The following is an 18,432-nucleotide window of genomic DNA, read 5'->3' as shown; positions in this document are numbered from 1 at the left end:
ACATAGGGACAGAAAAAGCGACTTTGTTTTATAATATGTAGTGATAGTGATATGAATGAGTTCACATTCTTTGTTTCCTGCATAAACGTGTGCTAAATTTGTATCACTTCAGATGACGAATTTTATATTTCACGTTCTAACTTCAAGTACTGGTCTTCAATTTTCAATGTAGAAGATGAAGTCAGTTTTTTAAACAAGCACATCATGAATTCTTAAAATACCGATTTAGACAAATAGGGAGATTTAATAGAAATGATGCTTCTATTAATTTGACGTGTAAAATTGAGCATCAGTTATCTACCCAATTATAGCTCAGTATTTCCTTTATAATAAAATAAGAGAAGCTTACTTTTACCAGGAAGTTGTATCTTTCCTACGGAAATCCATACAAAACCTATCTGTGTGGCTACTAGCTCAATGTGTAATTGTCAATGAATTGAAACGAGTTTGTAAGGTAAAAAAAACTCTTTGAAGATTGTAAGGTAAATATTTTGCATTCTGGAGGCAAACAAAGTCATTTATTCGATTTCTAACAGTAAAATTTCTATGAAATTTTTGATTATGCAAAAATCAACGGAGTTTCTTTTTTTCATAAAAAATAAAAATATTCAACATATTCAGCTTTCCTTGTCAACTTGAAAATATTACACAGTTTATTATAACCTCCTCATCATATATGAAGATCATTATAATCTCAAAGAGCATTCATTATAAGTTTGTCTTAAAAACTTTTACAATTTTTGAATGAATGAAAACAAAAACAACAATAAAATTTATATAAGCTATAAAGAGCATGAAAGAAGCCAACAGATTCCCGACGTAAAGCCAACGTTTCGTTGACGTTTACGAAACGATAATTATGCAATCTGAGCACTTTTTATAAAATCTTACTAACAAGAAATAACCTTTCATTCAAATAAAGTAAATTTAAAGCAAAAAACGTACTATATAGTTAATTTCTATCAAATGAAATATCTTCAACGTCCCGATATAATTAGTCAAACATTGTGACAAATTTTTCTATGTACTAAAATAATAAAATCTGCTAGATCGAATTTCTGTCAGTTCCAATTCCAAAAGGTATTTGCATATCCATCAAACCCCCAGCGCAGAGTCGTGGTGAAAATATAACTAACATACAAATAAAATTAAATATCAGAATATGTACATTTTCTATTGAGTTATACTAATCAGAGAAGAATATCGAGCTTATTTTTGACAAATGATATCCTGTCTCCTACGTGTCTTATAAGCATTTTTAAAATGATTAAATCTAATTGTCAGTTTTAGTTCAGAAACTATGCCCTTTCAAATAATTTGTTTCTTTTTCAGATTGATTTAGAAATACATTCTGTGTCAAATATTATGCCGACAAGATAATTTAATGATTAATCATAATAAAATTAATTTTCGGCCATAATATTTTCTCAATAACGTTGACGTTAAATGAAGTTTTTATTTAATAGTGAATCTAGTATTTAAGTATTAAAGCGCCCAGATTAAATAAACTCTTGACAACATAACCGCCGCGGCCGCGCCGTTTCGTTAATTTAAGAAATATTTTCTCATTAATAATATTAACTCTAACTATATTTGTTTTTGATTTTATCAAAAGGTTATTATTTTATATACACATACATATATTTATATTATATATAATTATATTTTCAACAATTTAAAAGATTAATTATAGTACTTGATATAACCGACGAGGACGACCTCTGTGTTATACACTCATATTATTATTATAGTAGAAGTGGTATGATGTCGCTGGTGGGAGATATAACGTCGTTTTACGTTAAGTTTTTGTGTTATTTTGTATTGTTTTTATTATATATATATATATATATATATATATATGTTGTCAAATTTAACTGATAAGAAAAGCAAGAGGAAATAATACTCTGTGTAACGCTACGATAATGGCTGTTAAAACATCACATAAAAAACAAAATAAGTAGGTTTTTAACTCGTTCGTAAAGTTTTCGTTAATGTATGCTTTTTTTTATTAGGTATTTAAACGAAAATTATATGGGATGCGATAGATATAAAAATAATTTCCAACGTGAAAAGTTACACAATGTGTAAATATTTATTGAAAATCAATGTTGGACGCTTGTTTTACTCAAACTTTATGGCTATTAGTTCAAAAATAACCCAGACTATTAGCTACAAAGTATCATTCGAAAATTAAAGAAATATCAATTTAAAATTGGTGGATATAGAAAAGTACCAAAAAAGAAATTGTAGAGAAAGAGAGCTTTCACTCTGTTTAAAAAAATTCAAAATGTTTATTTACACTTAAGGAGGGTGACTCGCCAGAAATAGAAAAAAATAAATTAGTAGATAATGCTCTGAATTTTTAGAATGTTATAGTGAACGAAATGTATTATTGTATAAAACAAAAATTTGGGTATCTTATCGATCAATTAAGAGAGGAATTAATTAATTAAAAATACACTAAATAACATAACCTGTTATGAGGATGGTTATGTTATTTAGTGTATTTTTAATTAAGAATTATTCTCTTAATTGATCGACAAGGTACCCAAATTTTTATTTTATATAATAATATATTTCGTGAACTATAACATACTAAAAATTCGGATCCTTATCTGCTAATTTATTTTTTCTATTATTGCCGAGGGAACTTCCTTTTAAGGTTTACTTTAAAAAAAATTAATAATGAAAAACATAAAATATTCATTTTTGAAAAATAACTGAAATCATATGAGCTAAAATTTATTTTAAAAAAAATAAAGAACACGAATGGCTGTGTTCGTACGGTTTGCACGTACTCTTAAAAATATTTTTAAGGTGGTACTACCGGTAGTAGACTTTGCATTCAGAATTTAATGAAACTTGGCATAGTTGTCCCTTATTATATCATAATTAACCAGTTAAATTTTTGCGGGCCTTCAGAGAACTGAAAATATATGAACTTCCAGTTGTGTGAAATAAAATAAAATCTGTGATTTCCCATAAGGATCAATGTTAAAATATCTTTTTTTCAGTTCTCTGAAGGCTCCTAAAAATTTAACTGGTTAGCTATGATATAATAATGGACAGCTATGCCAAGTTTCATTAAATTTTGAATGCAAAATCTATTACAATAGTACTATCTTAAGCAAATAAATGTTGGCATAAAAGGCATTTTTAAAAATATGTTTACAATACTTTTCAAAGAATCGCCAGAGTTATTACAACAAGTATAACAGGGCCAGCTACAAATAGGGTGAATTATTCAGAGGATAGACAAACTGAAAAAACCGCGACATGATGGCAATATTAGGTTCGGTACTGTTCCTTCACTACTGAATAACATTTCATTGAATTTTGGGATAAATGTCAGTTTGAATTTTTTGAATATTCTTGTATTCTAACATATGAGTAATCTGTTATCCGAATCACAAATTATTTTGTATACACATTAAAATTTTAGATGAAATCGTTTGCTTTTCACCAGAAACAAAACCCTGAAAAATAGGTAGAATTATTTATAACCGACAGATGCATAAAAGTATACATTTAATTCCATTTTATCTTATTTCTTTTGTAATTTCTTCGTACAATTCATTAATTTATTTATTTTCTCTTTATACTTATGATATTTAAATCATGATTCTACACACTTATTTGGAAATTAAACAGAAAACTTTGCAATATTAAATGGCAATTTTACTCGAAAGTTAATTCCATATTACTATAATACCTCCCAAATACTTCAAAAATTTGTTATTGAACATTTTAGTTCTTAATTACATTTATAAGTTAAATTAAACTGCATATTTTGTTATCGATTAGTGGTCAATTATAATGAACTTTTTTCAAAACTATTGCAGAATTTTCCGGCCACTAACAAAATTAAATGAATTGTATCTACTGAAAACTATAAATGAATCTTAGACTTTTTATCGAACGACATAGTTAAAAAAAAATCATGAACTGAGTACATCATATCGTGTACTTAAAAACCGCTACACTCAAAATAGACGATGGAATTTGGACGACGTTTAGAAATTAGAAACTGTTAGTTTTAGCATAATATTTCACGGTTGTGGTTTCGATTACCTGCCTTTTCGAAAAACTAACTTTTGGGAAACTGACATTCCTTTGAAACGTACTCTTTCACAAAACAATTTCTTAATAAGGTAAAATTTTAGCTTTGAGTGTTCTTGTAGAGGTATTGTTTCAAATAATTAATCCATCTAGTGTATTGCTGTCACATTAAATTAACAGCTGTCCTTAATGTATTAGTTTAGGAACCCCTATATATTATAAATGCGAAAGTAAGAATGTTTGTTTGTTTATTTTATACGCTTTAACGTGAAAACTAGCGAATGGATTTGAATGGAAATGTACAATACTATAGCTCATACATCAGAATAACCCATGAGCTATAGTTTATAAAGATATAGTTAAAAAATTTAAAAATTATATTCAGTATATGTCATTTCACTACGCCATCTGTGAGCATCATTTTGAACCATAATGGTCACCCGTTCTGATACACTCAAAGACTCAAGACTACATAAAATTTTAAAAAAAATTGAATTCTGTACATGTATTTTACCTGTGTAAAACAATCCCTGCTTCTTTTTGAGTGTTATGGAAGAGTGATAAGCGAGAGCATGAGAGGTGAAGGTCATAACACAGAGGTATTTACTTTTAAGCCCAAAGAAGTGGGCTATTATAAAGCTAGTATGATATAATTGACAAAACAACTGGTAGGATCAATTTCAATACTATAATACTGTCCAGGGGCGCATAAAATTGAAAAAAAAAAAAAAAAAGATCAAACAAACAACCCATGCTCAGACAAACCCATGCCTTGGAATATTTACACAAAACTGATGCAATATAAGAGCTTGATTTAATAGTTTACAAAGTATAGAAGCAATAGCAGATCCAAATATTGTAAATTGTGTAATTGTGTTCTGAAATCAAGCACAAATTTGTATGGGCTCGTTTTAGTTGAAGAACGCCACTGAATCTATATATATATTTTTTCATATTTATGATAAATATTGTTTGTTGTTTGCAAAATAATAAAATAGAGAGAATAATATGCAAACAAAAGTGAATAGATAATAATAATATGATGCTCAACGAAATATTGTGAAGTAATATATGAGTATGAATTTATAAATATTTCTAGATAATGATGAATTTTTGAACGAATGGAATTATAATGGAGAAAATAAGACCGTTGAGAAATTGTATGAACAAAAAAAAATTATGAAGAAATCATATTTAAAAAAAATATGGCATTAAATATCTTTGTCAAAGATTTCTACTTCTTTGGTTATTACAATTTATTATTATAATAAAAGAAAATATTCTCATTGACTGTCTACAAATAATCCTCAGACTGTTTAATACTTTAATTTTAATACTGTGTTTGACATAGTTTTAGTTTTTTTTTTTTAATAAAAAAATTCAAATCAGTCTATCGCACTACTTAAAAATTAAATTAATGTAGTAAATACCTCGCTAAGAGAACCCTGGATACGTGATTTTACATCCACTACTGATTTTTAAATGAGGTCTTTTTGCATTAGAATCCGTAGGTATGTTTCTGGGAATACTTAAAACCTTTATAATTGGGATTTCTGTTTTCTATAATTAGGACTTTCATGCTGAATAACTTGAAAAAGTAGAAGTCAATTTATAATTTTGAATATTCCCTGGAAAGATGGCAAATCGTTTGTTTACAATCATTCGTATTTCTTACGCATTAACTTGTTTATTTCTTAAATTGGTTATTTCAGTATATTTGCAAAAACTGAAAATTCTACATAAGTAATAGCAAATCATAGGTCCCTTGAAAACTTATTTATTCAGGTTCCACTGTAATTCTTTATTTTTATTTATAAATAGGATGTTCCGCTAGTGAAGAAGACAATAAAATTTAAAAAAAAAGAAATTCTTAGAAGGTTTTTAATCCCATGTACTCTTTAAGGGATTCTTGTTTTACACCAGGCATGGGCACAGGGCTGGATTACCCATTAGGCCATGGCCCCCGTCGGGCAGGGGCCCCCACGAAAATCTGATATGATTATTTTTGAACAAAAATTTTCAATTTCAAGTTATTTTTTTTTTTCAAATTTCGAAAAAATTTCTTTTCAACCAATTTATTTCATGATAATATGTATTTTGAAACTCAAAATATTCAAAATAACGATTAATTTTACAATTATTCAAAAAAGGGGGGCCCCAAAATTTTATTGGCCTAGGGCCCCCGATGGACTTAATCCGGCACTGCATGGGCAAATGTGACTTAGAGAAGTCCCTCGAACTCCTCACTTAAAATACGAGTAAGACAGTAACAACCTAACCAGCGACAACCTAAAATACGAGTAAGACGGAGAGACAACATTTTTTTTACCTATCTCATTACTATTAGAGAAACTGAGATAGATAGAAAATTCGTATACCCGCCTCGCTTCCTCCTCTATGAGCAGTGATAAAGAGTTTATGGCACAATAGAGTTTATAACACACAATAAAGTTATAACAATGGTGACTTCGACTTAAAATAACTCGCCCATGGCTGTTTTACACATCTCAAAAGGGATTCACTACTTGTCGAGCGTTGAAGCGGTGTAATAAACAACTATGCCACATTTTTAAGATGTGAATTTCCGTCATAAATAAACGTACTTTAATCAATTTTATCATAAAAATGGTATATTTATTTTGAATATTACCATGAAAATATCATTAAATTTTCCAGTTTTAATGGGAATTTTATGATTTAATAAAACGTGGTGAATTGTGTATGTGATATTTGAAATACACTGGAATGAAAATAGAAAAACTTCCGATAATCTATACACAGTATAAAAGAAAGTCGTTATCCAGGTTCTAAGCTCCGCAATGGAATTTGAAACAGTTTTCCTCATCGTGTAGGTACTTAAATATTTTTTTCGGAATGTTAGAAGTATAGTACTTCCTAATTTAAATTTCGTAAATTATGTAAATACTAAATTATAAAGTCCAATACCTACATACATATGCATACATACTTTCAGATGACCTACTGGAGGATATGCTACTCGTTTTACACTCCTTGGTCTACTTGGCAGTGCCTACTTGCGTGAACGACTCATTATGCCCAAAGAAAGAAAATTGTAGAATAATTCACGGATGTTGAAGAGTTAGATTCAATTCATTAGAAAAATCTCCATTGTACATATTTTTATTACTAATCTAATGTCAGAATTATCTTTTATTGAATTCAGCTGTTGCTGTTTCAAAAAAGATAGAATGACGGAAATAGACCACCAAGCTTTTCGGTGTCGCTTATGAAATAAGTGTACCCAAGTTCGCTATAACTGACGGGAATTGTTTTTAGACTTTACTATTAACAGTTCTCCATTTTATCAATTCAGAGTCAAGTATAGGTGTCATTATTTCAGTTAAGAGCCCTGATTGCCTGCCTTGTGGATTAAAATACTTTCGGTAAGCATCAAAACTATTGTGAAACTAAACAGATTAACTAACTTTGTAGGTAAAATTTTGTGTTCAACACCGTTGTCCCACTAAATAGTTTTTTGTCAACTGTTACAAAAAGTTTTGTGGTCTTGAAAAGTTTATTATTTTCGATTTAGTGATAATTTTGAATTTTTGCTTTCGTGTTACTATAATTTTTGGTAATGTTTAACATATTTATTTTTAACTTTGTAAAAAATGTATGAAACGTGTTAATATGAATAAAAGCTATCGAAATATCGAGAAATCGATATTTAGTGAAATGTAAGTCTGTTCTAGGGTTTTTTTTATCTCTTAGAATGTTTGTTTTGGTAAAAATTCGTTAATAGAAAATGTGTCCAAAAAAGATCATTTTGAACATATTATATTTTTCTCGAGTTCGAGATTTGCACCCTGTACGTAACATTTTTATTACACTTTTAGTAAAATGTCTTTTGGACGCTAAGAAAAGTTAGCGTAAATTTTTCAAAATAATATAGTTAAAATGACATTCACACAAAAGAGCAAATGTTTTAAATTCAGGTCAAATTGTTTATTTTATTTGAAATTTTCGAAAAATTATTATTATCTTACTTTTACGATCGTCAAATTTATATACAGTTATTCGAGTCACATTCAATATTCTACACATGCCTACTTCCACCGCACGTATATTTGTACGAAATAATACCATACTACAAAACCTAATTGATGCTCATTAGAAATAAGTATAATTTGATAAATCAAGTTATCGGGCGCCACGTAATCATAATAATAGAATATTTTTAACAATTTTCGTGAAAGCATCAGAAAAGTATGGTTGAAAGAATCATAAGATTTTATTGTTTATTTTTATTGATCAATTTAAATAATATCTACTTTTCGCAAATTGTTAAATAATGTAAATTTTTTAATAAACAGATTTTATTTTGTTCGTCAGGAAAGCGATAATCGAAAACAATAAATACCGACAGTGAATAAAATATTTGAATAATAAATAATGTGGATATAGGTAATAAAAAAATATAGTCGAAACCGGGCTGTCACGTCATTAAAGGATTCATAAAATTACGGACGCTATAACCGACGGTCGTTATGAGTAAATAATATGCATGTAGCCATTTTAACATTTCATAAGCAATTATGCAATTTATACGTAATGCATTTTTTGCAATATTATCATTTTGCTTTCCATTTTCCAACCTCCAATGTGTGATTTTTCTCCATTATTGAGCACAATTCCCATGTGTTAGGATATTGTGACGAAAAACTACCTAACCTGTTAACAAGAATCACTTGCAGGTGAAAAGTGGAAAAATCAGGTGAGAGGAAGTCTACTGTTATTAAGGTTGAAAATATTGTTAAATATAAAAATTAATCATTCTGTCATTTAAAATAACAGTACATAATCCGAATTAGGGCAGGCCTTCACCTCACCCTTTTGCCGAATGAAAGTTATTTTTCATGAAATGTAAAATGTATACAAACATCCCTGTGATGAGTTGCCTAAAAAAATATGGTCAAGACTATTTTTTATAAAAATATCAAAACTTCAAAAACAATTAAACGTCACTTTTTATCAATATGTCACGGATAATCATTTACCAGCGTACTGCAATAAAATTATCTTTATTATGATATGCGATTCAATTAATTAACAGATGAGCTTAATTACTATTATCAACTTATATACATTCGATGGCAGTAAACGAAAAATAGGCAGACAACTCAGCTACTGTATACTCTTGATGCTTTTTACTTTCGAGTGGACCCCCTCTAGAGATTCCCAAAAATGATTCGTAGTCTGCTCATTTGATTTAAAAATTTAATATTCTACTGAATTAAAAATTTTTATTTCAAACTTTCATTTTCATTGATCAAATCGCATTTCATGAAAATTAATCAAAATTTAAAACACTACCATTTTCGCGTTTCTTCTCTCCTATATTTTGACTTGAATCGACTTGTCAAAATATTAATTAATGATATGCTAAGTCTAAGTCTATTTGGTAAACATTGCTCAGCCAATTTTTATTGAGAGATTATATAAAAGAAAATGCTTCACACATAATTATCCAAATCTACTAAAAAATAAATTCGCGACCTAAAAGCTAGTATGAAAGTATTAATACATTAATAGAATGATATAAATGAAGTTTTAGAGTACTTTTGCAGTATAAAAACAGTCGGTTCGTCCATCACTGTAATCGGGATACGCGCTTTTTAAGGGTCGCAAAATGTACCATCCCTAAATCTGTCAAATGAAGTCGAATGCGTAAGAGAAGCGTAAAAATTATGTTTGCTCATTTTAGCAATTTTGGCAAAATGTCTATTTAAAATTTTTTCTTATAATTCATATTCTGTATCTTTCAGGTTGACCCCCTCCGGCCTATTGGCTGGCGACGCCCATGGTGAACCTAGCAAGTCATCGAAGAATTCCAAAAAGTTTTACTCTTCGTAATTTTACTAAAGGTATTCTTGACCATAATTTTCTAGGCAACGCATTTAACATTTTAAATTTCATAAAAAACCGCTTTCATTCGGTAAGGAGATGGGTGAAGGTCGATCTTAATTCGGCTCTTAGATTACACTATGTCTTAGTCTCGACGTAAGCCTCGACGTTACATCGTGAACGAGCTATTAAAATATTGACAAACAGTTTATTTATATAAAACAAGGCCTATTTCTCGTAATTCCATCATCAATATAAATATAAAGATAAAATAATTTAATTTTAGTGTCTCCGAATTAAATAATTTTTAATTAATAACACCTAATTTGACAAAACATCAAAAGCTATTAATTATTTGGTCTAATAAGCAAACTTATCCTGAAAAGTATTTATTGCATTTTATCTTTTAAATGAAATAAATAATGAGTTTTTTGTTTTCTCCATTTTTAAATTACATTAATTTATCTTAAGAATATTAAATTATTTAATAAAAATATTATATAATATAAGAACAATAAATTGTAAACAATAATGAGTACACCAATTAAAAATGTATTTGAATAATTATTTTCATTTCATATAAATATTTATAATTTGTACAGTAGGTAATCCATGGGCATTAATAATTTTAATATTCTGATGTATTGAGAGGAAGAAAGTAGGGAGATTTCATATTTTATAACAAAGAAAGTGTTTTTAAAGTGGGTTGATGTAAAGAAACACTTATGAAAGTCTAGGAAAGTATAAGAAAGATTTTTCGAATATTCCGTTTAATAAAATATTTTTGGAAATTTCCTAAGCGTTTTCAAAATAGTTTGAAATATTTCGGTGCCATTCAGAAGTGATAGCAGTTTAATTATATAAGCTAGGATATTCATATCTTTTAAAAGCACAATAAATTAAATTCCAAGTATTTTAGAGGACTCTATCACCCAAAATTACTCGAATTCTCAAAAAAATTTACTGTACGACCCTTGCTCATTTTAAGTTATATCAAACTTGTCTAGACCTTTTTTTAGTTTGCGGGGGTGAAATATCTCACCAGTTTTGAACAAGACTTTACGCCAAATATTAAATTTGAAATCGTTTTTGGACGAATTGTATAGTTTAAATGATTCACCAACCGTAGGATCAATTTCATAACGATACCCAAAGGAAATTGTGATATAAATGTGCCTACAGGCGCGCGGGTGGAGTTTTTTAAACAAACATAAAATAAATTGTGTAAGTAAGGATGCAAAAAATTAGAGTCCCTTTGTATTGTTATTTTTACAGTTATTCAAATTTATGGTAGTCTAATTTATATAATTCCTGCAGAAAGGAAAAATTTTCATAAAAATGACAGCAAGTCTTGGAACTCTCAAAAGTTAATGACACAAAAGGGATACAGAAGAGAAAGCTCGCAGAAAATGAACCTGCCGAAGATATAACTATTTTCATTATCTGGGAAACATTCATAGTAACTGTCTATTTAGTAATTATAGACAGACTTGTGATTGAACTTCAAATGAGAATTGTACAGCAACTTTTACAGTAAATTTTAGTTTTTAAGCAATTTGGTCAATTTTAACAATGAAAAAGTTCAAAATAGAGCAAGTATGTTAGTTAAGATTTATTCCTACTTTCTTACGTTATAATTTAACAACGATAGCTCGAGCCGGAGTACTGTCCCGAAAAACCAAAGTGATTTTACAGGTTCTAAGAAATTTAAACTTTAAACTAAAGAACTAAAAAAATCTCTATTGATATTCTTTTATTACGGGACGCGCTAATTTTTGAAACTGTCTACGAGCGCAAAATTTCTTAAATGGCTCTGATCACGAAGGCAAGAGCCAAATTTATCCAATAAATACTCTTTGTACATAATCTAATAGCTAAAAAGTAAACATAATATAGTCTTTGACAGACTTTTATGCTATTCATATATTAAGAAGACAAAAAGTTATCTCCACTATTAGTTGTTTGCCTAACAGCTCAAAAAATCTATTGCCTTCGGAGTTCTATCACTCTGACAAAATTCCTGAGGAGTCTGATTCCTTTGATGTATTTTTCGAAAATTAATCACTAATTGATAATAGAAATATATTTAAAAAATGAATACGTATTAATTTATCAATTTGAACGAAGATAATAATTTAAATGTAAAGATGTGGAACACTTAAATACGATAGAATTTCATTTAATAAAAATTATATTTCACCTACCTGAATTGGGCATGTTGTTAGAGTTGGGACGAGCTGAAGGTGCACCATCACGAGCTTCCACTTCCAATGCGTAAGCTCCTTGCTTCTCTCGATCAAACACAATCTTCGTGAATACTTCTCCAGATTGTTGATTGATTTCAAAGAAATCCTTACCCTCATTTCGAGGTGAGTCCACAATATAGTAATATACCTAAAACAATAAACAATATTGTTACTCATTTTATTAAATATTCTAGTGCGGGATATTGAATTATACTAGATCAAAAACTCTCACAAAAAAAGTCCCAAAAGCTAGAGATTTGATATATTGTTTTTCAAAGTTCAAAAATAGGAAATAATACTCCATTTCGGAAGCTTGTATCTATAATATTTGCTTGAAAAGAAAAGTAACAAAAAGACTTTTATTCAATTTGGAAAACCTATACATACCATTTATTCAATTTGGAAAATCTATACATACCGAACAATATCGATCACAGTAAAGTGACCGATCAAAAATTTAATCCGCAAATTTTATGAAAAGAAACTTTACTGATATATTAAAACTGAGGGATAATTTTTTTCACATATTCCAATGTGTAGAGTATTTTTGAATAACTCTTTACGAATAGAAAAAAATCTTTTAGTGACTGTCCGGCTTAACGTTCCAAACACGTGTATTATTGCCTGAATTTGAACACTAAACACTAATATCTCAAAGGTCCAAATTTCTAGGATCTATTGCAGCGGATTTTTGTTCTCATCATGAAGACCAAAAACCATTTCCCGTAGGATAATTGCAATATGTTTTCTAACATTAACCGGGCTGGAGGATTGTATATTTCTCTATACTCGATGAACGATACCATATAAACCAAAGATATATTGACATTAGTACTAAATTATTAGCCTCGATGTTGCTGTATATGCTTTGTCCAAGAAATGCTAGTTATAGTTATTATAATGCTCTTGTTTTATCAACTACTTCGAGGAAGTTTCCTAGCAAGCGGGGAAATTCGCAGGTGAGTCAATTAACGGCGGTAATAATTATTACACGCAACAACTTTTTCACTAACCATTATTCTGTTCAATGTATAGTTTACTTTTATACCGGGATCAAACGAACGTAGAAAATGCGGACGTTGTCTACAATGATCTACGTTTCAGCAAAAGCAGCTGACATTAAAATATGCTTTCAAAATATTTAAACTGGTTTTTTATTATAAATGAATACATACCACATTGTTAGGACCAGTTCCATCTTTATCAATAGCATTTACTTGAGTCACTTTGGTGCCAATTGGTTCGCCTTCTAAGACAGTTTCTTGTTCACGTTCAGTAAAAAGTGGAATTTCATCATTTACATCTTCCAGCATAATGTAGACGGTGGCTTCAGATGCTAATTGTTGGGCCCCATTATTCTAAATTACCAATAAGTATTAATTAACGAATTTGTTTAAAAGCCTTATATAATCTAAATCAGCAAGTAGTCAGAATCCTTATGCTTGGATGGAGGCATTCTACGGTGATCTTTTTAATGTAGAAAGTTTTTATTTAAAAAAGAAGAAACATCTTTGATTTTAAAAATTTTTACGTCCTTGTGAAATTGACAGGAATTGAGTCGATTTTGGCAAAATATAAGTTTTAACAAAAAATCAAATTTTAGAATTTTTATATATGTTAATTTATAAATCATTATCACTTTTGAGAAAGGCATAGTCGACAGGCTACGTCATACTCTCAAGTTCTGATTGCTTGCTGACTCAGACTTCAATAATACCGTACCTCAACACGTATTGTCAAATTGTATTCTCTCACAGTTTCATAATCGAGCGGATGATTAACTTTTATATCCGCCCAAGTAAATCCATTATCCGCTCTTTGTTGCAGATAGAAAGTATGAAATTTATTTGTTTGAGCAGTTGAACCGGGCATTAACCGGTAGAAAACCGTTGGATTGTTCTCAATACCAGAACTACATATAAAATTAATTTATTTTAATTCTATTCTACGATCTTAATTGCAAGAAAAAAGAAAAAAACGTGTAAAAATTTGTACTTCAGAAAAAAATTGCATATCAAAAATGCTCGGTCAAATATGCCAAAAAAAAAATATGAAATTTTAAAAATCAGCCAAATGAGTAATATTTATACAAAATGTAAAAAAAAAATTGACATAGCTACATGCAGCGCTTTTCCCAAAAATATTTTTCAAAATAGCTTTTAACAAAGTTAAAATTTTTGAATGATTGTAAAAAATTTTTGTTTATTCTTTTTTTCAAAAACTTTATTTTTGTGTTTAATATTTTTATTTTCTCATTAATAAAATGATTATTTTTCTGAAAAATTTATTTTAGCTTTTTTGTTCAAACGCGTACATGTACCAAATGCAACATGCAAATGATTTATCTATATATATATTTTATATAATAGTCCTAATGATATTTTTTTTTTAAACTAATTTTTTAAAACCTAAATTTTTTCAAAAAACAGAAAAATATTTGTTTCAGCATCTACAATATTCACCTACAAATTTATATTTATTTTATCCGAAATATTTTTGAAAATTAAAAATGCTAATTAAGATTTATTTTGACAAAGATTTAAAAAATGAAATTCTGAAAACATTCAAACGAAATCACTGGATATTTACCACCTTTTTCTGGTGTACAAGAACTTTATACACACTCTTCATTATTAGAGTTGTAAATTATTATATTTAACTTAAAGGTACAATATGTATTTAATTTGAACTATTAAGTAAAAATGATGAATGATATCGCTATGTCATATTGTTGTATTCTGTAATTTCAGTTTTCTTAGGATTATTATTTTTTGGAACTTGTGTACTAAATGTCGATATCTAAGTACTTTTAAAAATATTTCCAGAAATAATCTGATTAAGATATTGTTCGTTCTTAAAATTCGGAAAACATGATTCGAAGCAATTAAAATCAATATTTGTTAGTGTTGTCTAAATGTAAAACAATCAAGTATATATTTCATATTTCATGGATTTCAAAGAAGAAAATTTGTTTATCGATATATGTCTAAATATTACAACAAACCTTATTTTTGCTAGTTTATTACACACTCAAATTAAAGAATGCGATTAAGAGTACTAAAAACCACTTTGAAAATCTTAAATTTTAAGAACAGAGAGTTTTAATACAAAATTGTGGAATTTTTTATCTTCCAGCCAGTCCGTTTGATTATTTTCAGAAGTCGCTTCTTCGTATCTTTCTTAATATGAACCATAATAAATATATTTTTGAATGAACTAAATCACAGAGCCAATTATAAATTTTAAAGTTGAAATTAATTTCTAACAAACGTTTACGAAAATTCTAAAGGCCCTTGCCAAAGGCATTTTGTTGTCAAATTTATAAATTCCAAAAACGATTACTAAATTTAAAAAATCGTCTGAGAATTTAGTTTAGTCTCCACTCCAAATAAATATCGTATCGAATATGTATATGTGTAATTAATTTGACTATATTTTAGAACGCAAAAGAACGTGCTTTTGTAATTTAAATTTACTAAATTGGAATTTTCCAAAAAATATAATCAAAACGAAACCAAATGGAGTTATGGAATTAAAATATTCTCCAAGGAAAAATTAAGGTATGAATTAAGATACAGGCAAAGTGATTAGAGAATGTCATGGTTTTTTAGGTTGTTTTAAAATTTATTTCAAAGCTTATTAAATTTCTAAGAAGTTAATAAAACTTCGCCCTATCCAAGTCAGGTTCTTAAGACTTTTAAAAAAAGTGAAAGTATAAAAAATAAATGAACATATGGCAAAATAATTATTTCTTATTAATGAAAATTGTTATGACTCCTAATATTGCGACCGTGAATAATTTCGCATTTACTTGGTTTATAAGCCATCTTTTTATTGACTTAGGTATTTATTCTCTATCTTATTGTCAGATATTTTTCTCTAACTAAAATTAAAACATTTCAAAAAACTTTCTTTCGTGGTTTTTAATACATGGACTAAATTTTGAAAAGAAAAATCAAACTAAAATATTCTAAAAACAAACAAATTAAAATAAAAAATAAAAATTTTAAAAAAATTACTGCACAATAGAGGTTTATTTTATTGTAGATGCTGAATAAAAATAGTAAAAATTTTGTATCATCAACGTGAAGCGTTGATCATTATCTAAATCTACAATAAGGCTTACAAAAAAGTGTTGCCTTTGACTAATATATAAGACATACCACTGAATGTTGTTGTAAGAAGTGTAAACCGAAAATGTGTGAGCCCCACAAGCATTAAACGTGACCTGCGACCTGCCCGAGCGTGCTATACTTGCTATTGCGAACGCGACAACAACATCCAATTATATGCCCATCATGGGGTATTAATTTAGGGTGAGTAAGGAACGGTAAACAGTTGGTATTTGGATATGGAGGGATACGTGCAATAGGTCGATGTATATTTCGGTATACGTGCCAGGAAAATCAAAGGATAATATTATTATCACAGTCAATGTTGCATAACTGTGATATTATATCTCAATGTTAATATTTTATTTTTTCTCAAATTGACAAATAGTTAGTAATATTTTATTTTGAGCGGGAATATTAAAATGTATATTAATAATAATGTTATTTTAATTATAAAAGAAAGGGTAGTTTGCGTGCACTGATATATAAAAAAAAATATATAAAAATAAACAAAAATGACAAAATTATAAATCAAAATTAAAAACAGACCAATAATAAGTATTCGTGACGTGCAGGATAATAATAAAAAAAATATATTTAAATATATAATTAAAAATAAAAAAACACATCGACTGTTGAGTCTGACCTGGCCTTGACTGACACAACCTTTGCCCCAACTGGGAGATTCTCTTTTATGTAGATGGGGCCATAAACTGTATGATCCCACACGGGCGGATTGTTTGCGCGATCCACAACATCTATCTGTACTTCCACGGTTCTGGACAAGGGTGGATACCCTTTGTCTTGAGCCATGGCTTCCAGCTTGTATGTCTCTCTCTATTGTATATCGTATTTGATTGGTTGATTTTTTAGAAGTAGATATATAAATGGAACAATACAAAACCACGCCGTTAGTTTGTTAGTGTGTGAAGGCTCAAACTAATGTTATTAATATTAATATTATTAATCGGACGAGAGAGCGGAGTTGTAGTTTGATGGAGAAAAGGGAATATTTGATTAACTTATAGTACTAAAAAGGGTATAATTTAATGAAGCAAATGGTCCACGTAACTTTCCCCCAAATAGCGCGTCGCGTCCCATCCCATTAAATTTCTATTTGTATAAATAAAACAAATAACGCACCCATCCCAGCGGCTACGTGGTCCACACTTCATGTATTGTGTTTTGTTTTAACAGTGATTCACAAACTATTTTATAAATTTGTGACCACACGTTTAAACAATGATTAAATATAAATAGTAAAAAATAACGCTGTTAAAATCACTGCAGCATCTCCACACGTTATACCAACCTGGCTTTCACCGATGTCACTACATGACCGACTGTGACATTTTCTTTGATGTGTATGGGGCCGTACACACTAGCATCCCACAGAGGTGGTTTATTGTTCCTGTCTACGACGTCTAATTCAACGTCCACGTCCGCGTAGGAGGGCGGCTCGCCCCGATCTGAGGCCCGCACGCGTAGACGATACCTGTCACGCTATATCACCATAAAACATAAGAGGGATTGGTCAGGGAACATGGAGCAAATTATAACAATAACTTAAAAATAATAATTATAATAAAAAATAAATTTAAAAACGAAAATTAAAAAATATACAACATTTAATTAATTTTAATAATAAATAATTAATTAAAAACTGAAAAGCAAAATTTTTAAATATAAATTTTTGGCTTTATTTGTATTGTTATTATTTCTTGTCTTCTGTAAATCCAAATATTCCTTAAATCACACAATCATCGAAGATTATGTTATAGTAAAGTTTCCTTTGGAAATAAAGCCTGAAACTCCGAATTACTAAACATATATATTTATAATAATTACACAAAAATAAATTTAGATTTCATTGTATTTTAATTTGATGGTTTGAAAATTTTTTAGATAATTAATCCAAATGTCTGTAACTAATATTGTTGTTTTGTTTTATTTCGTTTTTTTGTCTGTACCTACTTACTGAAAAACATCCCTGGCGTGGACGGTGTGGCAATGCCGAAGAACAGAAATGGTGCAATTAAATTAAAAGAAAAATCAAAAATCAAAAAACCATACACAACAATTATAGAAATACATTATATATAAATAAATAAAATAATTCAACAAAATGAAATCGAACTTAAAAATCATAT

The 18,432-nt window shown here is 28.8% G+C and overlaps 1 protein-coding gene across 1 annotated transcript in view; it reads right to left on the bottom strand.

The window, feature by feature from the left end:
* LOC123305283 (neural-cadherin-like) overlaps positions 1-18,432 on the bottom strand; it is a 573,352-nt gene that overhangs the window by 312,763 nt on the left and 242,157 nt on the right. The window contains exons 7-10 of the mRNA XM_044886960.1: positions 16,929-17,119; positions 13,893-14,082; positions 13,346-13,528; positions 12,129-12,318 (exon numbers count right to left, since the gene is read on the bottom strand). Coding sequence (XP_044742895.1) covers positions 12,129-12,318; positions 13,346-13,528; positions 13,893-14,082; positions 16,929-17,119 — 754 coding nt within the window. The remainder of the gene's footprint in view (positions 1-12,128; positions 12,319-13,345; positions 13,529-13,892; positions 14,083-16,928; positions 17,120-18,432) is intronic.

The sequence above is a fragment of the Chrysoperla carnea genome, chromosome 1 (genome assembly GCF_905475395.1).
Source record: "Chrysoperla carnea chromosome 1, inChrCarn1.1, whole genome shotgun sequence".
Classification (NCBI taxonomy): domain Eukaryota; kingdom Metazoa; phylum Arthropoda; class Insecta; order Neuroptera; family Chrysopidae; genus Chrysoperla; species Chrysoperla carnea.
The sequence above is the reverse complement of the archived record's forward strand: the minus strand, read 5'-3'. Positions and strand labels throughout refer to the sequence as shown.